The sequence below is a fragment of the Bufo gargarizans genome, chromosome 5 (genome assembly GCF_014858855.1).
Source record: "Bufo gargarizans isolate SCDJY-AF-19 chromosome 5, ASM1485885v1, whole genome shotgun sequence".
Lineage (NCBI taxonomy): Eukaryota > Metazoa > Chordata > Amphibia > Anura > Bufonidae > Bufo > Bufo gargarizans.
The window spans coordinates 93,563,413-93,587,772 of NC_058084.1; the positions used below are offsets into that span (position 1 = coordinate 93,563,413).

The 24,360-nt window shown below is 45.7% G+C and overlaps 1 protein-coding gene across 1 annotated transcript in view; it reads right to left on the reverse strand.

Annotated features, from left to right (window-relative positions):
• The window catches only part of RP1 (RP1 axonemal microtubule associated), a 659,535-nt gene that overhangs the window by 152,004 nt on the left and 483,171 nt on the right, over positions 1 to 24,360 (reverse strand). The window contains exons 47-48 of the mRNA XM_044295389.1: positions 23,118 to 23,269; positions 21,435 to 21,693 (exon numbers count right to left, since the gene is read on the reverse strand). Of these exons, the coding sequence (XP_044151324.1) occupies positions 21,435 to 21,693; positions 23,118 to 23,269 (411 nt within the window). The remainder of the gene's footprint in view (positions 1 to 21,434; positions 21,694 to 23,117; positions 23,270 to 24,360) is intronic.

Below are 24,360 nucleotides of genomic sequence, written 5' to 3' on the forward strand. Positions count from 1 at the left end.
GTATATATGAAGAACTATATAAAAGATATAAGATTAAACTGAACCGCTGCTTTATGCAGGCAATACTGGGTCTCTTTTCCCCCTCTAAGTTGTTAACGCCCCACCAGCTGTGAGTCTGTATGGAAGGCTTCATGGTCGCAAAGGCCTTAATTGTTAAGTACTGGGGTACAAAGAACAGCCCCAGTTTTCATGAATGGAGGACCCCGGTGGATACTATCGATGTTTATAGAAGACTAGCAAGGGAACCGGAACGACGTTAGTCAGAAAGGGCAGGCTTCCGACCTCGCTCCAAAATCCCTTATAGTGGAAATTCTGGGAAAAGAGTAGAAATAAAAATATGGGCGGATCACGCAGCAGTGAATTATAGGGGGAGGGGGGTGCGTTAAAAGAACCAAATATGTGAATCGATGCAAAAATTATATTTGTAGACTTAAATTGTCTGTTATGTGAATTTATGTATGTTTTTTGGTTCAGAAAACAATAAAGAATAATTAATAAAAACACCTAGGAATTGTAATAATTGTAACAGAAATTAGTGGTTATTTTATGTGCCCAAGCAACAGTGGAGGGACAGGAGGAGCATGAGGAGCTGGAGGGTGATGAGGAAGACTAGGCAGATGACCCCGACAGACCATGACCAGTGGAGATGGAGGCAGGAAGTCCCTCCAAGTCCATTGCGCAAATGGCCAGATGCTTGCGTAATCCTAGCCGCATTATTATCATTTGGCAGTGGGGCGGATGCTGGCTCTTCAATAATGTTAGACCCTTGCTACCTGGCCACAATGGGGGCCTTTTTTACACCTGAAGAGAGGGATGATAAACTCAACTACTATCAAGACATCCTATGTAGTCTGTTGGTCGCTGCCTATGAGCACCATCGCCCATCCTCATAAAGGTCTGACCAGGGGGACCCTGTGAACTCATGCTCCACTGCCATGAATGCTAGAGGATGGAGGGACAGGAGCAGCAGTAGTTCTGCCAGCAGTAACTTGAGTCTCGAGTCTCTGATGAGCATGTTTCTTCACCCGCCAACTGAAGAAACCAGCCAGCAGCAGGTCATTGAGCAGAACCTGAACCAGCCAGCAGCAGCAGGTCATTGAGCCGAATCTGAACCAGCAGGTGGTGGCCACTATGTTGACTCCTTATGCTGTTGCCACCCTCTCCATTTTGTGACTAGCCACTATGTTGACAACTCATGCTGTTGCCACCCTCACCACTCTTTTCTGGGGCCACTAGTGTCCCTGTTTGGCCTTGTTGACACCACCATTTATTTTACTGATCTGTCAGAAGAACCGAAAAAGGAAAAACACTATGTATTCTGTCTTTGGAGCATCCATAAAGCCTCAATCCCATGGTCAGTATTTTGCATCAGGATACCATCATGATTTGGAAGCCGAAACCAAGAGTGGGTCAAAAACACAGAAAACATGCAAATATTTCTATCACATGTCATCTCTGTTTTGGACCCACTCCTGTTTTTGCCTTACCAATACTGATACATTTACTGAGCAAATACTGACTGTGTGGAGGCGGATGCTTAAAAAACAGGGTCATTTTTTTGGGGGGGTTGTTCTTCTGACGGCTCAGAAGAAGGGAGGAATAAGACAGTGACAAACACAAACTTATGCTGACACCCTTCCCACTCTGTGACTGGGCTACTTCATGTACCAGTGGCTAACAAAAGAGGTTATCTATCAGTTTATGTGGAAACAGCAGATAGTGTAAATGAGACAGCTCTTTCCCACTATAGTAGAATCAGAACAGGTTATCAATTAATGTGGACACCCCACAAACAGTGAAATGAGACAGCTCTTTCCCAATATATTAGAATCTTAGTCACTTAGTCACTGACACTAACATTCACCTGTAAGGATGATTTTACAATTCAGTTACGGTCATTTAATTCCAGCAGTTACTGTATGGTGAGCCAAAATCAGCAGCCAATCTTACTCTCAGACAAGTGTTTTTGACCTGTAACTGACCAAATAAGTGAAGTGTGAACTGAACCTAAGGCCTCATGCACACGACCGTTGTGTGCATCCGTGGCCGTTGTGCCATTTTCCTCATTTTTTTTCGCGGACTCATTGACTTTCAATGGGTCCGTGGAAAAATCGGAAAATGCACCGTTTTGCAGCGGAGGCTGTGATCCGTGTATCCTGTCCGTCAAAAAAATATGACCTGTCCTATTTTTTTGATGGACAACGGTTCACGGACCCATTCAAGTCAATGGGTCCGTGAAAGAACACGGATGCACACAAGATTGGCATCCGTGTCCATGATCCGTGGCCGTAGGTTACTTTCATACAGACGGATCCGAAGATCCGTCTGCATAAAAGCTTTTTCAGAGCTGAGTTTTCACTTCGTGAAAACTCAGATCCGACAGTATATTCTAACACAGAGACGTTCCCATAGTGATGGGGACGCTTCTAGTTAGAATATACAACGAACTGTGCACATGACTGCCCCCTGCTGCCTGGCAGCACCCGATCTCTTACAGGGGGCTGTGATCCGTACAATTAACCCCTCAGGTGCCGCACCTGAAGGGGTTAATTGTGCATATCATAGCCCCCTGTAAGAGATCCGGGGCTGCCAAGCAGCAGGGGGCAGACCCCCCTCCCTCCCCAGTTTAAATTTCATTGGTGGCCAGTTGTCACTACCAGACATCTGAGAAGCTCTGACAGATGCCTTTCAGAACCTCCTCCTTGAGCTTCCTTTGTTTTGCTTTCAGTTCCTCATCTCGTTTGCCTCTCTCAGCTGTCATGTAGTTGTACTGATTGCATCCCTTTAAATTCCTCCCCATAGTGCATCAGTGTGCGGTTTATATTTCTTCCTGGAGTGTGTGTGCATGCTGATCCTACTTCACAGTCTTCTACAAGATAAGTGTTGTGCATTCATTTTTGTTTTTCTGTTTGCTGGATCCCAGGTGACCCTGACTCCCTCCGTATCTAGTGTAGGGAGCCGGTGGTCGTGTCCCCTCACTATTATAGGGTGTTCAGGTGTTATACAGTCGAGGTACGAGGATATGCGATCATCTACCATTGGGATTATCGCATAGTCTGAGCAGTAAGGGAGAGAGCCAGGTCTGATGCAGGGGTCTCCCTTTTGTTCCTTAGTTTTTGATCCAGTGAGTTGTATATTCATTTTGTGTTGTCTTGTTTTCTGTACACCTTCCATGACACCAGTGCGGCCTCCCCTCCCTCCCTCTAGTGTAATAATAACATTGGTGGCACAATGTGCGCCCCCCGGCCCCCCCTTCCTCCCTCTATTGTAATAAGAACATTGGTGGCAGTGTGCGGCCTCCCCCGGCCCCCCTCCCTTTCTCTATTGTAATAAGAACATTAGTGGCAGTGTGCGGCCTCTCCGGCCCCCCTCCCTCCCTCTATTGTAATTAGAACATTGGTAGCAGTGTGCGGCCTCCCCCGGCCCCCCTCCCTCCCTCTATTGTAATTAGAACATTGGTGGCAGTGTGCGGCCTCCCCCGGCCCCCCTCCCTCCCTCTATTGTAATAAGAACATTGGTGCTAGTGTGCGGCCTCCCCCGGCCCCCCCTCCCTCCCTCTATTGTAATAAGAACATTGGTGGCAGTGTGCGGCCTCCCCCGGCCCCCCTCCCTCCCTCTATTGTAATTAGAACATTGGTGGCAGTGTGCAGCCTCCCCCGGCCCCCCTCCCTCCCTCTATTGTAATTAGAACATTGGAGGCAGTGTGCGGCCTCCCCCAGCCCCCCTCCCTCCCTATATTGTAATAAGAACATTGGTGGTAGTGTGCGGCCTCCCCCGCCCCCCCGATCATTGGTGGCAGCGGAGTTCCGATCGGAGTCACAGTTTAATCGCTGGGGCTCCGATCGGTAACCATGGCAACCAGGACGCTACTGCAGTCCTGGTTGCCATGGTTACTTAGCAATAGTAGAAGCATCATACTTACCTGCTGGCTGCTGCGATGTCTGTGTCCGGCCGGGAGCTCCTCCTACTGGTAAGTGACAGGTCTGTGCGGCGCATTGCTAAATGAACTGTCACTTACCAGTAGGAGGAGCTCCCGGCCGGACACAGACATCGCAGCAGCCAGCAGGTAAGTATGATGCTTCTGCTATTGCTAAGTAACCATGGCAACCAGGACTGCAGTAGCGTCCTGGTTGCCATGGTTACCGATCGGAGCCCCAGCGATTAAACTGGGACTTCGATCGGAACTCTGCTGCCACCAATGATGGGGGGGGGGGCGGGGGAGGCCGCACACTGCCACCAATGTTCTTATTACAATAGAGGGAGGGAGGGGAGGCCGGGGGAGACCGCACACTGCCACTAATGTTCTTATTACAATAGAGGGGGGGGGCGGGGGAGGCCGCACGCTGGCCACCAATGTTCTTATTACAATAGAGGGAGGGAGGGGGGCCGGGGGAGGCCGCACACTGGCCACCAATGTTATTAATACAATAGAGGGAGAGAGGGGGGCCGCACTGGCCACCAATGATATTCAAACTGGGGAGGGGGGGTCTGCCCCCTGCTGCCTGGCAGCCCTGATCTCTTACAGGGGGCTATGATACGCAAAATTAACCCCTTCAGGTGCGGCACCTGAGGGGTTAATTGTGCTGATCACGGCCCCCTGAAAGAGATCAGGTGCTGCCAGGCAGCAGGGGGGCAGTCATGTACACAGTTTGTAGTATATTCTAACTAGAAGCGTCCCCATCACCATGGGAACACCTCTGTGTTAGAATATACTGTCGGATATGAGTTTTCACGATGTAACTCATATCCGACAGTATATTCTAACATAGAGGCGTTCCCATGGTGATGGGGATGCTTCAAGTTAAAATATACCATCGGATTGGAGAAAACTCCGATCCGATGGTATAAAAGGGACTCCAGACTTTACATTGAAAGTCAATGGGGACGGAGCCGTTTGCAATTGCACCATATTGTGTCAACGTCAAACGGATCAGTCCCCATTGACTTGCATTGTAATTCAGGACGGATCCATTTGGCTCCGCAAGGCCAGGCGGACACCAAAACGACTTTTTTTTCATGTCCGTGGATCCTCCAAAAATCAAGGAAGACCCACGGACAAAAAAACAGTCACGGATCACGGACCAACGAACCCCCGTTTTGCGGACAGTGAAAAAATACTGTTGTGTGCATGAGGCCTTATAGTGATGCACAGTCATTCTACAGCTAACAGAAGTGATTGAAAAGCATGTGTATGCACTGCCGCATTAAAATAACCTTTTTTTTCTCCACTTTCTCTATGTCCTTCTTTTGTTCTACTAAAGAGTCATTGGGAGACAGCTCCTGCAGGGGCGCACTATTTTTTCCCCTTTACTAAAAGCTGCTGTATACTTTTTTTTTTTTGTTTAGCTAAGTATTAGCTAGGACTGTTGGTGGCCTGCATGATGATGCGCATGTACATATACTGTATGAGACCTCCCTGTCATACTAACGCAAAGTAACAGTTTCAATACCAGAAAGGACTAGCTATGCATAGTGATGCAATGCGCAGTGATGTACAAACCGGATTCCAAAAAAGTTGGGACACTATACAAATTGTGAATAAAAACTGAATGCAATGATGTGGAGGTGCCAACTTCTAATATTTTATTCAGAATAGAACATAAATCACGGAACAAAAGTTTAAACTGAGAAAATTTACCATTTTAAGGGGAAAATATGTTGAATCAGAATTTTATGATGTCAACAAATCCCCAAAAAGTTGGGACAAGGCCATTTTCACCACTGTGTGGCATCTCCCCTTCTTCTTACAACACTCAACAGACGTCTGGGGACCGAGGAGACCAGTTTCTCAAGTTTAGAAATAGGAATGCTCTCCCATTCTTGTCTAATACAGGCCTCTAACTGTTCAATCGTCTTGGGCCTTCTTTGTTGCACCTTCCTCTTTATGATGCACCAAATGTTCTCTATAGGTGAAAGATCTGGACTGCAGACTGGCCATTTCAGTACCCGGATCCTTCTCCTACGCAGCCATGATGTTGTGATTGATGCAGAATGTGGTCTGGCATTATCTTGTTGAAAAATGAAGGGTCTTCCCTGAAAGATGACGTCTGGATGGGAGCATATGTTGTTCTAGAACCTGAATATATTTTTCTGCATTGATGGTGCCTTTCCAGACATGCAAGCTGCTCATGCCACACGCACTCATGCAACCCCATACCATCAGAGATGCAAGCTTCTGAACTGAGCGTTGATAACAACTTGGGTTGTCCTTGTCCTCTTTGGTCCGGATGACATGGCGTCCCAGATTTCCAAAAAGAACTTTGAATCGTGACTCGTCTGACCACAGAACAGTCTTCCATTTTGCCACACTCCATTTTAAATGATCCCTGGCCCAGTGAAAATGCCTGAGCTTGTGGATCTTGCTTAGAAATGGCTTCTTCTTTGCACTGTAGAGTTTCAGCTGGTAACGGCAGATGGCACAGTGGATTGTGTTCACTGACAATGGTTTCTGGAAGTATTCCTGAGCCCATTCTGTGATTTCCTTTACAGTAGCATTCCCGTTTGTGGTGCAGTGTCGTTTAAGGGCCCGGAGATCACGGGCATCCAGTATGGTTTTACGGCCTTGACCCTTACGCACAGAGATTGTTCCAGATTCTCTGAATCTTCGGATGATGTTATGCACAGTTGATGATGATAGATGCAAAGTCTTTGCAATTTTTCGCTGGGTAACACCTTTCTGATATTGCTCCACTATCTTTCTGTGCAACATTGTGGGAATTGGTTATCCTCTACCCATCTTGGCTTCTGAGAGACACTGCCACTCTGAGAAGCTCTTTTTATACCCAATCATGTTGCCAATTGACCTAATTAGTGTTAATTGGTCTTCCAGCTCTTCGTTATGCTCAAATTTACTTTTTCCAGCCTCTTATTGCTACTTGTCCCAACTTTTTGGGGATTTGCTGACACCGTGAAAATTTGAATCAACGTATTTTTCCTTTAAAACAATACATTTACTCGGATTAAACGTTTGATCTGTCATCTACGTTCTATTACAAATAAAATATTGACATTTGCCATCTCCACATTATTGCATTCAGTTTTTATTCACAATTTATTTAGTGTCCCAACTTTTTGGGAATCCGGTTTGTACACCGAGATACACTCTCCCTTTAGGCCGGGATATAGATGATTTAACACACTTTGTGATGAAGTCATTCAGAACGAAGCATTTTTTTTTTTGAAATTTGGTGAGGCGCCCGGATCGAATTTTTGAAAAATTTGCTCATCTCTAATGGTAATGGCTTGCAGGTTGTGAGTAGATGAATGAGAGTGAATAGAAATAAAGTTACACTAAACTGACCCTGATCTGAAATACAATCTAGCAAGACAGCCAATACAAATCAAAACGCAACTCAGCTAACAGGCAATAACCGAATCACAGGGAAATAACAAACACTTCAGTGCTGTCAGCATTGAAAAGACTTTGGATGGCAGATTTCAGAATACATTGACACAACATAATAGAATACTAGAACAGGATACTACGACTCTTGAAACAAATGTAGAGAACAAATACTATCCCTGGAAACTAGTGAAGCAAAAGGCCTCAATTGAATAACGATGATCAAAAAGTCGTAAGTACCACAAAAATAGTACCAATAAAAACTACAGTTTGTGACACAAAGAAAAAGCCCTAATACAGCTCTGTGGACAGAAATATTAAAAAGTTATGCCCGTCAATAAATCCCAATGCAAAGAAAGTTTGATTTTGCAATGGTTTTTATCTTTTTAAGGGCTCTTTCACATCTGCGTTCTTTTCTTCCGGCATAGAGTTCCATCGTCGGGGCTCTATGCCGGAAGAATCCTGATCAGGATTATCCCCATGCATTCTGAATGGAGTGAAATCCGTTCAGGATGCATCAGGATGTCTTCAGTTCCGGAACGGAAAGTTTTTTGGCCGGAGAAAATACCACAGCATGCTGCGCTTTTTGCTCCGGCCAAAAATCCTGAACACTTGCCGCAAGGCCGGATCCGGAATTAATGCCCATTGAAAGGCATTGATCCGGATCTGGCCTTAAGCTAAACGTCGTTTTTGCGCATTACCGGATCCGACGTTTAGCTTTTTCTGAATGGTTTCCATGGCTACCGGGACGCTAAAGTCCTGTTTGCCATGGTAAAGTGTAGTGGGGAGCAGTATACTTACTGTCCGTGCGGCTCCCGGGGCGCTCCAGAGTGACGTCAGGGCGCCCCAGGCGCATGGATGACGTGATCGCATGGCACGTCATCCATGCGCATGGGGCGCTCTGACGTCATTCTGGAGCGCCCCGGGAGCCGCGCGGACTGTAAGTATACCGCTCCCCCGCTCCTACTATGGCAACCAGGACTTTAATAGCGTCCTGGCTGCCATAGTAAGACTGAACGCATTTTGAAGACGGATCTGTCTTCAAATGCTTTCAGTACACTTGCGTTTTTCCGGATCCGGCGTGTACCTCCGGCAAGTGGAGTACACGCCGGATCCGGACAACGCAAGTGTGAAAGAGGCCTAAAAGTAGTAAAAAAAAAAAACTATACAAGTTTGGTATCACTGGATTCGTACTGAGCCACAGAATAAGGACATTATGTCAAACTTTGGTGGAACTATTATTTTTTCTCTCAATTTAACCCCACAAAGAATTTTTCACATTTTCAAATAACAGACATGTTAAAGTAAATGGTGCTGTTTAAAAATGCATCATCAAAAAATAAGCCCTCATATGGCTATGTGAATGGAAAAATAAAAAATAATGGCTATAGGAACATAGGGAGGAAAAAAAAATGCTAAACCGGGTACTTAAAGGGGTTGGCCACTTTGTTCAGCTTACGCTACTTTCACACTGGCGTTTTGGCTTTCCGTTTCCGTTCAGGGCTCTCACAAGCGGTCCAGAAACGTATCAGTTTTGCCCTAATGCATTCTGAATGGAAAAGGATCCGCTCAGAATGCATCAGTTTGCCTCTGTTCCGCTTTGGAGGCGGACACCAAAACGCTGCCTGCAGTGTTTTGGTGTCCGTCTGACGAAACTGAGCCAAACGGATCCGTTCTGACACACAATGTGTCAATGGGGACGGATCCGTTTTCTATGACACAATCTGGCACAATAGAAAACGGATCCGTCCTCCATTGACTTTCAATGGTGTTTAAGACGGATCCGTCTTAGCTATGTTACAGATAATACAAACGGATCCGAATGCAGACAGTTGTGTTATCTGAATGGATCCGTCTGTGCAGATGCCATGATGGATCCACACAAAACGCGAGTGTGAAAGTAGCCTTACTTACATGTATTCTATGTCTGCTCCAGTATTCATGTTGCCTTTTCAGCCAGTGTGCATGTTTTATTCAGTTTTTGGCTGGGGCACTGTTTAGGCCAGGCATTCTCAAACTGCGGCCCTCCAGCTGTTGTAAAACTACAACTCCCGCAATGCCCTGCTGTAGGCTGATACCTGTAGACTGTTCGGACATGCTGGGAGTTGTAGTTTTGCAACAGCTGGAGGGCTGCAGTTTGAGGATGCCTGGTTTAGGCAGTCAAAATGGCTCCCATTCCCAAACCTCATTCTACCACTGTGCAAGCTCCCACTCTGTGCTGTATTGCGCAGTGGTAGTACTACTTTATAAGCCTAAATGGGGCTTGGTTCATAATTATCTATACACCTGTAATTTCTACTAATTACATGCAGTGGGTGGTCCTCTGGTCGCTGTCTGTGATTCACCATTTTTTTTATTGTTTTTATTATATGTAAAATTTTAAAAAGCTATGAGTATTTGTATAGGAGATTGATTTGTAATATTATTCAGTAGGTACATTATTGGGATATTGACTGCCCAGTTTGTGTTTTGGTGATTTACCAACAGGTTGCACCATACACTAGTCCATAATAAAGGAATTTTTGAGACTGTGCAAAATCCTAATTCATAATATCATTAGTCACAAGAGTTAACAAAATAATTCTGTTGTGTTGCCTTAAGCAGAATGATGGAGAGATTATTATATGTCTTCAACTAACCGATTGAAGGAAGATTTGCGTTTTTCACTCCCCGTCTTCCCATAGTCCTAACTTTTTTTATTTTTATGTTCACATAGCCTTATGAGGGCTTATTCTTTGCAGGACAAGTTGTACTTTCTAATGGTACCATTCACAGTTGCATACAATGTAGTGGGAAGCGTGAAACAAATTCCAAATGGGGTGGAATTGGGAAAAAACACAATTCTGACAGAGTTTTTTTTTTTTTCTCGTTTTTTTTTTACACCATTCACTATGCTATAAAATTGACCTGTTAACTTCATTCTCCAGGTCAGTACGGTTACAACGATACCACACTTCTTTAATTTTTTTTGCGTTTTAATAGTGAAAATAAAAGCCTTGAGAAACATTTATTTTTAAACATTATATTTTGACCCCTATAACATTTTTGTAGTTATGTGTACTGAGCTGTGAAAGGACTCGTTTTTTGTGGGGCGATCTGTACTTTTCAGTGATTTCATTTTAAAGTGTGTGAGACTTTTTGATCACTTTTTATAAAAGATTCTTGGGGAGTTAAAGTAACACAAAATGGCGAATTGGCTGTTTTTTTTTTTTTCCCTATTACGCCATTTGCCATATGGCATTAATATTGTTATTTTAATTGTATGGGCATCTTCACAGGCAGCGATGCCTATGATGTTTATTTTTTGTATTGGTTAAGTATTTTCTATTTTAAGGAAAGGGGAGTGATTTGAACTTTTATATTTTTGTTTTCTTTTTTAAATCTTTTTTTTAAACTTTTTTTTAAACTTTTTTTTGGGGTGACTATAACTGGCAATTATTAGATTGCCCATTGTGTTAATTGATGGCTATATATTCAGCATCGAAGACTTAATTTTCAATATAACAATGCAGTGCTGCCACCTAGTAGCCTGTATTGATATATTCATCTAATAGCCTCCGAAGCCTGCTTGAGGCTTTGGGCTATCAGTGTACTGTAACAGGTTCCCTGATCTCAGCCGGGGAACGCTGTTAATGGAGCGGGATCGTACAGTTTTCGCTTCCGAACTGATCAGATGCCATGGTCACATTTGACCACAGCATCTGAGGGGGAAAATGTATGTGATCAGATGTGCTGCGGGTGTCTGCTGTTTTAAACAACAGAAACCCAGTGGCAATGGAGCATGCTTAAAGATCCTTAAAGGGTTAACAATGAAGAGGGAGTATACAGTGCGGTCTTCATTATTAAATTAAAGGCAGCTATGGGCTAATTGGCCATGTGGTTCTTCATGGCAGCATGACTGCAACCCGCCTGTAGCACAGCTGCTCCGTGTGGCCGTACCCTAACGCTGGGTTCAGACCTGAGCGTTCGCGATGGAGCGCTCTGTATGCGCGATTGTACTTGCGTTTGCAATCGCGCATACAGAAACAAGCGAACGCCCATTGTCGCGCGTTCCCGAAAGTCTATGTACGGGAACGCGCGACAAGACGCCCCAAAGAAGCTCATGTACTTCTTGGGGCGTCGGACGTTTTACAGCGCGATCGTACGCGCTGTAAAACGCCCAGGTGAGAACCATTCCCATAGGGAAGCATTGGTTTCTCCTTGTTGAGCGTTTTACAGCGTGTAGGAACGCGCTGTAAAACGCTCAGGTGTGAACCCAGCCTAATGCAAAGTGGCCTGGGTATACCTGATTTATAGTGATTCGTGACAAATTAAGGCTACTTTCACATTAGCGTTTTTTTTTTTTGCGGATCCGTCATGGATCTGCAAAAACGCTTCCGTTGCAATGATACGACCACATGCATCCGTCATGAATGGATCCGGTTGTATTATGTCTTCTATAGCCATGACCGATCCGTCATGAACACCATTAAAAGTCAATGTGGGACGGATCAGTTTTCTATTGTGCCAGAGAAAACTGATCCGTCCCTATTCACATACATTGTGTGCCAGGACGGATCCGTTTGGCTCCGCTTCATCAGGCGGACAGCAAAACGCTGCAGGCAGCATTTTGGTGTCCGCCTCCAGAGCGGAATGGAGACGGAAACTGATGCTTTCTGAGCGGATCCTTTTCCATTCAGAATGCATTAGGGTAAAACTGATCCGTTTTGGACCGCTTGTGAGAGCCCTGAACGGATCTCGCAAACGGAAAGCCAAAACGCCAGTGTGAAAGTAGCCTAATTTGTAATGAATTGAATTCCTTGCAGAACTTCGGCGAAGCTGCAGAATCAAATTTTTCAAAACTGCTCATCTCTACGGACGACCTATCCTGAGGATAGGTCGTCAGTAGTAAAATGTCAGAAAATCCTAGAAATGAACATACATACTGAATATACAGTCCCATTTCTTTTGTATCACATGATTTTGGGATTTCCATATTTATGTTGCTAGCAAATTTTTTAATGGGGTAAACTGAATTAGATCAGGTTGATGGCACAACGTATGTGAAAACTTCAGAGCTACAATTGGGATCATTTTGGAGCTGTATTTCCACAGCTGTGGTGATTTGTCATCACAAAACGGATAGGGAACTATTAGCAGCAAATTTATTCACGTATATAAAAAGTTTCTGCGTTTGCGGTGCATTATTGAATGTGTTTTATGGAGCATTATAGCAAACTGTTTGTATATTTCACTCTGACACAAGTCCATTGGGCCCTGTAACAAGTCACTAAATACTCCAGTTTTAAGATATTTATGTCACAAATTGCCTTCTCATGTTAGTTTCTCCTTTTTTACGCTGTTCACCGAACCAAAACTAATACATAATGTGTGTTTACTAAATGATAATCCTTTTCTACTCCGAGGTATTCATACTTGACCGACTAGAAGATGTTGTTTTTTTTTGCATTTAGGCCAAGTTTAACTTTTGCAATTTTCAGGTAGTTTTGACTTTTTTTTTACTTTGGCAAAGGTTGAGCCTAAATAGAGGATATGTTTTCACGCACTATATATAGGCCAACAACGTAATTTACAGTTAAATTGTTGCAAACAACGTTTCAAATATCACACTGACACAATGTAGCAAAAACATCAGACTTTTTAAACAAATTCTGTCAAATATTTTTCCATTGACTTCAATGGGCAGAACCTCAACATCGAAAAGACAGAAAACTGTGACTGTAGCAATGCCTATGATTTTTACACACAGATTTCTGCCACGCCAGTGTTATCCAATACATTCCAGAACTGTAAGGGCTGTTTCACACGAGCGGATGCCGTGCGTGACATCCAATCCGTGAATGACAGCCAAGACCTGATACGGACAGCAGAAGCACGGAGCAGTAACATGACTGATAATGCTCCGTGCCTCTCTGTGATCTCTTTACTACGAAATCACAGTGAGATAAAGTTGTCACCGTGATTTCGTAGTAAAGAGATCACAGAGAGGCACAGAGCATTATCAATCATGTTACTGCTCCGTGCTTCTGCTGTCCGCATAGGGTCTTGGCTGTCATTCACGCAGCGGATGTCACGCACGGCATCCGCTCGTGTGAAACAGCCCTTAGGGTTACATAGCATCATAAATCAATATAATGCTATGTGACCCCTGGCAGCGCTGGGGGGTCAGGCCGGGAGCTGCGATGCGGACTCGCTGCTGGAGGAACGCTCGTCTGCAAGGGGCCTAAAGCTGGTTTATTTTATGGGAATTTCAGAAAATAGCAGGAAAAACTGTAGAAAATGGTAAAAAAAAAAGTAAACTCCATAAAATTTTTCTAATGGCAGCTGTTTTAAAATGGCACAAAAAGGATTATGGGGGTAATTTACGAACAGATATACACCACTTTAGTGGCGTATATCTGGAGCAGATTCTGTCACACGCCATGTTGCGGCAGAATCTGAGATATCTTTCTCGCTCATGCCAGGTCTAAAAGAGGGGGCGGGAAGGGGGAAGGCCAGTAGGCCGGTCTCCTTCATCATTTTCTATGCCTGGCTTAGGCGTAGAAAATGGTCTAAATGTAAGACAGCAAGGAAGATGTCTTACATTTAGAATTGGCGCTGGAAGCGCCGAAGTTATGTACAGGACATAAGTTCGGGCGATCCAGCGCAGCGACTTATTAAAGCCAGCATTTAAAACGCCGGTCTAAATAAATGTGCCCCTGTATTTCTACACCCAGAATTTGTCTGTTTGCAAATGCTGCCTCAAAGTGCAAGGTGTGACTGTAGCCTTAGGCCAGATTCAGACAGTGCAGTTATGGATGCATACTACTTAGCTTAAACAGGTTCACATCCCCGTTATGGATTCCGTTTTTGTTATCCGTTATAACATGGTTATAAGGGAAAATAACGGAATCCATAAGTTGGAAGTCAAAACGGAATCCATTAAGAGGCATTCCGTTTTGATCCTTCAAAATACAAGTCTATGGGCAGCAGAACGGATCCGTTCTGGTTTCCATTATGCAGGAGTCCAGCCCATAGACTGGTATTATGACGGAATGCAAAACTAAAGCCTTTAAGAGTCATTCCGTTTTGATCCGTCATAAAAGAAGTCTATGGGAATCATAATGGATCCGTCTGCTTCCCATTATGCAGAACAGAAAAAAAAAGTCCTGTCCTGTCGTTTAACATATTTTTAAAGAACTTTAGGTGATGTTATTTTTAATTTACTATGTCAATATATATTTGTGTAAGGGGCTTACGGTAGTACAGTGAAGAGCCCTGGGAAAGCAGGGAATGAGTGCAGTCGGTTGTGGTGTGCCGAAACCGAGGATGAGGTAGGCCTGAGAAAGAAGAGGGCAAAAATGGAAATAACCAGTTTATTGTAACCAATTGATGTATCAATGGCTTAACCCGACATGTTTTGGAAAGCCACTCTTGACTCTTGTGTTGGATTGGGAATGTATTGCGTGTAAGCGGATGACTCCCAGCGCCCCAATCCCCTGATGACATGAGTGAGGATGTTGGCACTGGAGGCCGTGGACGTGGCTCCAATGCGACAGGAGTGCCCTGAGTAGTTGGCTGCGTTGAGGCCTAGTTGTGTGAGGGATGACCCGGCATGGGTCATGAAGGTGGTAGTGGTGAGTACCGAACCATGTAGTTGAAGTAGCGGTTGAGAGGGTAGAACTTGTGACGCTGATTGTGAGCATCCAGGACCCTGACTGGAACTGTTGTGCGTGGGGTAATGAAATGTTGACGGGTAAGTGCTGACTATTCTTGGAGTGAGGTAAGGACAGGATGTAGGGAACCATGTGTTTTGACAAGTGGGAGACAAGAAGACAAGGTGAGGTTCGGGTCGTGGAGGCTGTAGTGAATTTCCAGGAACTCAGGAATCCGTAGATGGTCAAGTAAATTGCCGTTTTGATGATGGAGTTGGTATCTGTTTCAAGAGGCGTGGCGTCCAGTAAGTCGGATAATGCTTTGAAGATACGATTGACTATGGGTAGCCTCTGGGCTGGACGTGCGGGTTCCGTTTCCTGAATACCTCTGTGTATGGATTTGATCTGGTGCGAGGACATGAAGCTGATGTTATTGGGGTGTGTGATTAGCATATGATGTTGAAATGCCAGTGAGATATAGTTTGATGGTGTTGTATGACATGATTTTGAGGTGGCAAAAAGAAGCCAACCCCGGAAGACTTCATGATAAAAAGGGGTGCGGGATGTTGTGTTCCAACAGGACCTGTTGAATAGTGTGAACGCTCTGTCGTGTGTTCTATGTGTATCGTCTGATAGTGCTGAGCGGGACAAAGACTGGCTATGCCGCATGATGCCTTCTAATCCAGAATGAGCTGTTTGAATGATGGAGTGATGGAGGCCGTGGGTGATGCTGATGGGAGAGCTTGATGAAATGCCTGAAATTTGACGCGAGACAGACTGACAGCTGACGTATTGCCCACCCCCGGGACATGGAAACAATGTGAGAAGAAATTATTATTGCAAGCGGCCAACCAAGGAAGTCTCCGCAGAAACCTCACGATTGTGAGAGATTTGGAACGATCCTGTTGATGAACTGGCAGGTCGTATGGTTGTCTGACTAGCACCGGACCGACATGTTTGCCCCTGAATGACCCCACGCTACGGCAGCCGCCCCGATGGGGTAGAACTTGAAAAGCGCTGAGGCAGCGGAGAATCCCTCCAAACCCTGGACCGCAGGAGGCCAGCTGCCCCACAGCCAATCGTTCCCAAAAATGGCCGCGAAGCCTGTGGTAGATGCCGCATCTGACCAGATAGAGGGGGAAGAGTCCGACGGCTGAGGGAGAAACAAGCCCCCGCCACTCCAGGTGGACAGAAATCTCCCCCACATGCCCAGAGCTGCCTGCAGCGTGGGCATCCAGGGACACCCCGTGCGAGTCGTGTAGGAGAAAGGGGAGAGGTGCAGGAGCCGTGATATAAATGAGCGACCCCGAGGTGGATGCGCATGGCAAAGATCAGGGAGCCCAACAGGGACTGCAGTTCTTTGCGGTTGCCGGTGCTGAGTTGAAGGTAGTTGACTATGTGGGCGAGAATGTCCTGGATCTTCCCGGATGGCAAACTGGCTTGCATTGAGGCTGAATCCAACTGGGTACCCAGGAAAAGTGATGACCGTGTCTGGCCCTTCTGTCTTCTTGGTGGCGATGGGTACCCCAGGTTCCTCCTCCGGTATTATGTGCGCCGGGCTGACTTCTTGGTCCTCCAGGCTACCGGTCGACGTGATCACTGGCAATCCGGCCGGCGCCGGTGATGCTGCCGGTGGTGGCCCTGCCAAGGCGAGGGTCGCGGTGACTGATTCCAGCCTCTCCAACCTGGCATTGACTTTAGACATGGATGACATTTAGGGAGGACAGCATGGTATGTATATCCCCTGTGCTGGACTGGCTAGGTCCTTCCCCTGCCTCCCTGTTTATCGATTGGCGTGTGCAGCAGCCGGAAAAGCTCTGCTTCCCTCGCCGTGGCGGGGAAGGGAACATGCAGTCACCTTAACTCTGTCGTTATGCGCGGGATTGTCCAGGATCTGATGGGTGCTGGACTGGCTAGACCGTCTCCCTGGGTAGCAGTGACGGATCTAGCAGGGGTGCCAGGTAGGGAGAAGTTCTCTATCCCTTCCAGAGACATGGTAAAACAAAACAGTTGATTAGCTTGGGGAACCACAGGATCGTGCTGGCAAGCTAGCTAGGCCGGATGGCGAAAAATTATACTTGCATGGTGACAGATGAGGCCCTGCTAGTTGCCAAGCGGCTTTGAGAGGCTCTACCTATGATTTGGCGCGAGGGGATAATGAGGCCACTCGAGGTAGTGGCAGGATCGTTGGCCTCTCGGTGACTGTAAGACAGGACTAGGGGAAGGGAGTGACAGGTGAGGCCCTCTCTATGCAACATGCGAGGCGGCTTACTAACGAGATGGCGCGTTGGGCAGGTGCCTCCGTACGTTTGAGGCGGGGTGTCGGCCTCGCGGGACCACTAACTACTGGCGAAGCCAAAGAAGGGGGGGGGGTACCTAGTGGGATGATGGTGGCCCTAAAGCCAGCACGCTGACCCTAACGGGACCATCCGAAATGTGAGGAAGATTTAGGTAAATGAGCAGGTGAACGTACCTGGTACCAAGAAAAAAAATAAATTCTCCGGCTACACGGTAGTGTAAACAGTATAGGTTAACCGCCTAAAACAGAAGGGGGGGGGTAGACATGACAAAGTGTGAGAAAATGTGTAAAGCATGTGGTACATGTGCATGACCGGGAGGATCATGGCGGTTGTCCGTGAAATGACAGCTTGCGCCTGGTATGAAAGGGGGGGCGGTGCGTGCCGTGTGGCCATGCCCAGGTGAAAGTGCGTGTCTGCAATTGGATGGCGCATAGGGACCGTGCCCCAGCCATTCCACCTGTCCATTTGTGTGTGAAGCAGCGACGTGAGTCTTTTATTCCTTTTTTTTTTTTTTTTTTTTCGTCCCCTGATGATCTGATTATCAAAAGGGGAATGAAACATGCATCACACTGCCGGTCCAACTGATGAGATTCACATTTGGCACTGAAATCCATTGCAATCCGTGGGACATGCTGAATCCCTGGTGAACACCGGTAAGAAGGATGATTGTGAATATGCAAATTGCTGCTGCATGATGATGGTAGTGCCCATGATGGAGAACAGGGGGGGGCTGCTGGGGAGTATGATGATGGGGCGTGCTGGGAGGTTCTCTCGTCGTCCGCCGGCGTGCCCCCCGCACCAGATGCGGCTCGCACGGCCGCCGGGACACAGCGCACGCGGCGACGGAATCGCCGCGCATGCGCCGAATCCCGGCCGCGCATGCGCAGACCAGGCACCAGGACGCGGGCGGGCGCCACCGGCCGCGCGGCGGGAGGAGTGGTGATCCAGCAGGAGGTAGCGGGGAGGGGACGACAGGGCCGCGGTGAGCCCTGTGAAGGTGAAATGAGCCGCCCGTAATGACCGGGGGGGGGGGGATGAGTGTGTGCGGGTGTGGTGTGCGCAGGAGGCGGCGGGGAGCGCCAGCCTGATGATGACATGAACGGGGGAGGAAGGGGGGGCCTGACTGATGGTGGCCGCATGGAGCGACATCGGTGACTACCCCCTGGCGGCGAACCCATGCGCCCGGAGTCCGCCCGCGGGCGCCGGGATACCGCGCATGCGCCGAGAAAATCGCCGCGCATGCGCCGAAAAATCGCCGTGCATGCGCCGGAAAAATCGCTGCGCATGCGCAGAACCGGCCCCAGGACGCGGCCGGGCGCCATTGGCCGCGTGCAAGCGGAGCGGCAACAGGCAGGAGGCTGCGGGTCAGGAGGTGAGAGTATTCCCACGTGAGTGAGACAACGAGTGGAGAGGAGGCCGCAACAAGCAAAGGAAAGTTTGGCCGTTGTTTACCTTTGTGATTTGTCTTCTATGCAGGATTCTGCCATCCGCATGGGGCCATACTACCTGTATGTAAGAGCGCCAGCCTGGTGAAGTGGACATGAACGGGGGAGGAAGGGGGGGGCCTGAATGATGGATGTTGGGGGGTGATCCCACCAGGGAATGGGGCTGGGACCGACAGGGGCTGACCGGAATCTGCTGGGGAGACGTGAGAAATGCCTGAGAAACGAGCTGGCGGTGACTGCTGCGAGAAGCCGTGACCTGGGTGCAGCGTGTGTGAGACCAACAGAAAAGGGGAGACCATGCCGCATGCCGTCAGAGTGTGAGACCGGAGGTGGTGCAGATGTGACATAGAATGCATGCCCAGGTGAGACAGAAATGCTTAGTGACTTGTATTGAAACCGTGACATTGGTGCGCCATGATGAAAAGAGCTGAACCAGTACTGGGGCAACCGTGAGGCCCTGCTGACCCGTACGAAATAACTCATACGCATTTGTGCCCCTGCAGCCGTGCACATGAACATGAGGAGGAGGAGGGGGGGGGGGCATGAATGTGGATGATTGTGGGGTGATATGGACTGAAAAGGAAATGGGGAACGAGCCTGGAAACCACAGGGTGCTGACCGCAGTGTTGCCTGTGGGAAGATTGCTTGAACGAGACATGACAAAATGAGATGCTGGTGACTGTGAGAAAGGCGTGATATTGCGCAGCGTCCATGAAATGAAATAAACAGAAATGGGGGATTAGGCCAGAAACCATGCCGCATGCTGCAGAGGTGTTGACCGGAATGGTAGTACGGTGTGGACAAATTGCGCATGAACAAGGCGTGACAGAAATGAATACTGGTGACTTGTATGAGAAAACCGTGACATGGGTGCAGCGTATGATGAAATGAAATGAACCGGTACAGGGGCAACCATGAGGCCCCGGCTGTACCGTATGGATGACTCAGAACTACTGCCTGCAGCCGCAGGGGTGTTGTCCGGAGTGGTGATACGGTGTAGGTAAATTTACACATGAACAAGACATGACAGAAATGAAATGCTGGTGACCTGGGCGAGAAAGCTGTGACATTAGTGCAGCGTTTGGTGAAATGAAATTAACAGAAATGGGGGATGCCCAGGAAACGACTGCATGCTTGCCGCAGGGGTGCTGACCGGAATAGTGGTACGGTGTAGACAAATTGTGCATGAACAAGGGGTGACAGAAATGAAATACTGGTGACTTGTATGAGAAAACAGTGACATGGTGCAGCATTTGGTGAAATGAATTGAACCGGTACAGGGGACAACCGTGAGGCCCCGGCTGCACCGTATGGATGACTCGCAGTTTAACTGGCAAAAACGTGACCCCCAGTGAACCTGAGTAAAGCCGGAAAAATAGAACCGAAATGCTCCAAATCCAGAACTGATGGCAACGAAAAACTCCCAGAAATTCAGCGACTCGCAGGCAACTCTCCAGACACTCCACAAGCGACCTCCTCTCTCAAAAGCTCAGACCTCAATGATGCAGGAGCCAGGTAAGGGGAGTGCCCTAAATAGGCTGGAGGCGGACCTCAGCCCCTCCCACAAATCCAGGCAATCTGCCTTAATACATATATATATATTTAAACAAAAACCCTTAAATCCTACAGTTTTCACACTGGCCACTAATCCTAATAATAGGCGACACTTCTTGGTCTGTGCAGATCACTTTACTGAAGTTATCTGCTTATCTGTCATTCTAATCCTCTCTGAATTGATATCACCTATGTGTAGAGATAAGACAGGATACACCAGTCACATTGGTGATTGTCAGAGCTTATCCATTCTTCGCTTGTACAATGACCTCTGCACGGGTCACAAAACATGCCTGGAAGACTCTCCCATAGAAGTCAATGAGGTCCCCTCCTGACCATTGTGTCTATGGACCACAGGCCTGCCATAAAACAATTTTCTTAATGTTTTCTAAACGTTGTTAAGAACAGCTCAGACAAGATGGCCGCCCCCATAATCATGTTCAGACAATAAAGTAAAAAAAATCAGCAATCAGAAAGTAAAATCAGATTAGAAGAAAAGGAGATGTGTTACCATCTAGTTTTAACTAGCAGATAACATTTTTGGTGACACAATTCCTTTAAGGCCTCATGCACACAAACGTATTTTCTTTCCGCGTCCATTCAGGTTTTTTTTTTTTTGCGGACCATATACAGAACCATTTATTTCAATGGGTCTGCAAAAAAACGGAAGGTACTCTGTGTGCATTCCGTTTCCGTATATGTCCGTATTTCCGTTCCGCAAAAAAATAGAACATGTCCTATTATTGTCTGCATTACGGACAAGGATAAGACTGTTCTATTAGGGGCCGGCTGTTCTGTTCCGCAAAATACAGAATGCGCACGGACCTCATCCGTATTTTTTGCAGATTCATGTTTTGCGGACCGCAAAATACATACAGTCGTGTGCATGAGGCCTAAGGGAAATGCTCTATAAAGGTACCCAGCTTGAGTATAGTGGATTTTTCCACTCATTTCGCTCTATGGCAGTTACTGCTAGATACCTCTGCACACTTTTCTTATGTCAGGCCTTTGTGATATCCTTTTTATAGGTAACCCCCGTCTATAGATTATGCAGTGATGTGCTGACGGACTAAGGTAAAGTGGCTGCTGTCAGAAGAGCAGAACACACTGTAGATTAAATTAGAGGTCTGATTGTGTTAATCTAAATGATAACATTTACCTTCAGTGGATGTAAGTAGTTTTTCATTAGTTCTGCTGAATTTCCCAAGGAGCTTTAACTCACAGTCAGTTTGTTTGTCATTTATTGCAGTGTCTAACCATCGTCGGCATGGAAACAGGTATTTAATATCCGCCTTATCTGACTTCTGGATGGTAATTTGATCTAGATACCATCCGGCTCCATAACCAACAGCATCATGCTCGATATGTACTCCAGAGAGCGGGCCGAGGTCCACAGACTTTACTTTGAAAAAGTTTATCTACAATAAATGAAGAATTCAAACTTGGAATAAAGGTCATTTATGTTCATAGTATGAAACAAAGAAAATTTGTTAAAGTAAAAAAAATAATTTTGTTTTAAATTAAATTCGTTATCATTTTCACACAGATATCCTAAAGACAGTGCCCGATTCATGCTCGATTATTGTGCCATGTGAGAGTTAAAGGGGATGTCTGGGATTTTGATGTTGATGGCAATCAAAATAAAAAAATAAATCTAATATTTTTTTTTTCTAAATCCTGGACAACCCCTTTAAATGTTTTAATTTCCATAATATACCACACATCTTATTGTTTGCTTCCTTAAAGGCATTTAAAAAATAATTCTTTTTGCAAAATAGCAATTACTGGTACTCATCAAGTCATGTTTTTAATATTTTTTTAACGCTTTATTTATTGAAGAGGTTGCCTCATCAAGACAACCTTCATCTATTTGCTTTATTAGGGCATATGGATGTCCTAGAAGAATATCCCTAATGTGAATAAACACGGTATTAGGGCTCCTGCACATGACAGTATCCGTTTTGTGGTCTGCAAATTGTGGATCCACAAAATACGGATGCAGTCCATGTGCATTCTGAAATGTTTGTGGGATCTTCTGTAAAAAAGCCTATTCTTGTCTGCATAACAGACAAGTATAGGACAGGTTCTATGATAGGCAGCCCCGCCGCGGACAGCACACGGATGACAACCGTTTGCTGTCCATTTTTTTTGTTTTTTTGGAACCAGCCTGTCCATATATAACATGATTGGCCATTCATTTTGAGAATACAATGACATGACATACATGTCCAGATGGGATTACCCCTTTAGATTTAAGCGAATCAAAGTATCCAAAGTAGACTTTGATCTGAATTTCAGGATAAATTCGATTAGCTGCGAAGCAGGATTTCTTTGTGTTTTGTTGTAATTAATCAATTTTCTCTGAAATGGTGTTAAAACAAACAAAAAAAAATCATACCTTATGCACTTGAGCGCGAAGAAGCCATTTGAAGATCCTGCGCAAAATCTGTGATGCCAGAGTTTGCAAAAGGTAAGAATTTTTTTTTCAACCGATTAACTCCTGAAAGCCCTCACTATTGTTCTCAGATGCTGGGATCATCGATGAGTGGGTTCAATGACAGAGGGTAGTGCAATTGCCGTTCCCCATCATTGCGCACGCTACTTACAAAGAAATGCACTTCTTGACGAAGTAATTAATCACAAAGCTAATATCTGTGTGAAATTCGGTGAAGTAGCCGAGCCGAATCGATTTTTTCAAAACTCTCGTCACTAATAATTGACGAGTGGGTCTTCAGCTAAAATAAGGTTGGAGAACTCTGTTCTAAAGTCACTTCATTGATACCAAACACAACAAGTCCCTGCTTTTCATTTGGTTTTGTCCATACATATCAAACATACAGACCTTTCCCTTGCCAAATACTTTAGGTGTTAGTGAGTTTATTAGTCTTCTTTTACATGAATCTCCATTTTCTCCATATATTGTGATAAAAACATCTGCGGCTGTACTAGATGCAGGGAAATCTCCAGTCCTTATATAAACTGAATATGTCACTTCTAGATAAAGAAGAGATAAAAATGAACACAGAACAAAAGAATAAAAACTTAGAGTTACAGAAATATCTGTTTTTATTGTGTACAGTATATAAACATTTCAAAAGCAATTATAAAACACCAAGGTTTGCATACCAAGTGGTAGTTTTGACCTGTATACTGTATAGGATAATAAAACCTAAAAGGGACTAAAATGATACGGTACATACACTTTTGGTATTCAATAGTGTTGAGCGAACTGAAGTGAAACTGATTGACTTCGATCCAAAATTCTAGAAAATGTTGATTCGCCACAAATCTGAATTTCCTCACGATTCGTAGTAACAAAGTTTTTTTCCAAAAATGTCGACTACACGTGTTACAAAGTGAAAATCAGAAGCCTGGGAACGCGATATGACGCATAATGCGGTGTAGCCAGCCAATCAGTAGATAGACATCCCCTGTGATGTCACAGCCCTATAAAAAGCCATATCTTGCCCGGTCTCCACCATTTTACTGTGAACAGAGCATAGGGAGAGACGTGGCAAGTGCTAGGGATAGTGTTTTAGCAATCTTTTAATTGTAGAATATTGGATAGGGACAGTGTAGGGACAGTGTAGGGAGATCATAGGGAGAGTTTTTGGACACTGTAGGGAGAGCAAAGGAACACTGCTTGGACAGTGCAGGGTCAGTGCAGGCTATGTGTAATCATCCTATGCATCTTGTTCTACTGCTGTGCATCAGACTAAGTATCAATAATATGTAGGTATGTGTACCTAATTAATCTGCGGCGCCATTAATAATTTATCTGTTCAATGATAGATAGACATACGGTGCCTTAGGCTCATTGTCAACAGTTGGTGTAATATATTGACACGTTCATATATGTAGTTCATCTACTGAACCATTAAATACTTAATCTGTTGTTTTATACATAGACTGAATGTGCATCAGACTTAGTGTCAATAGCCAGTCTAATATATACAGTACATATATAGTGCATCACAGGTGCATGGCCCCTTCTTGACACTATTTATGGGAATATCACCAGGATAGTGTTTTACTTTATCTGCATTTCAAAATGGACAGAGTAATGTGGACTGTTATGTACAAGT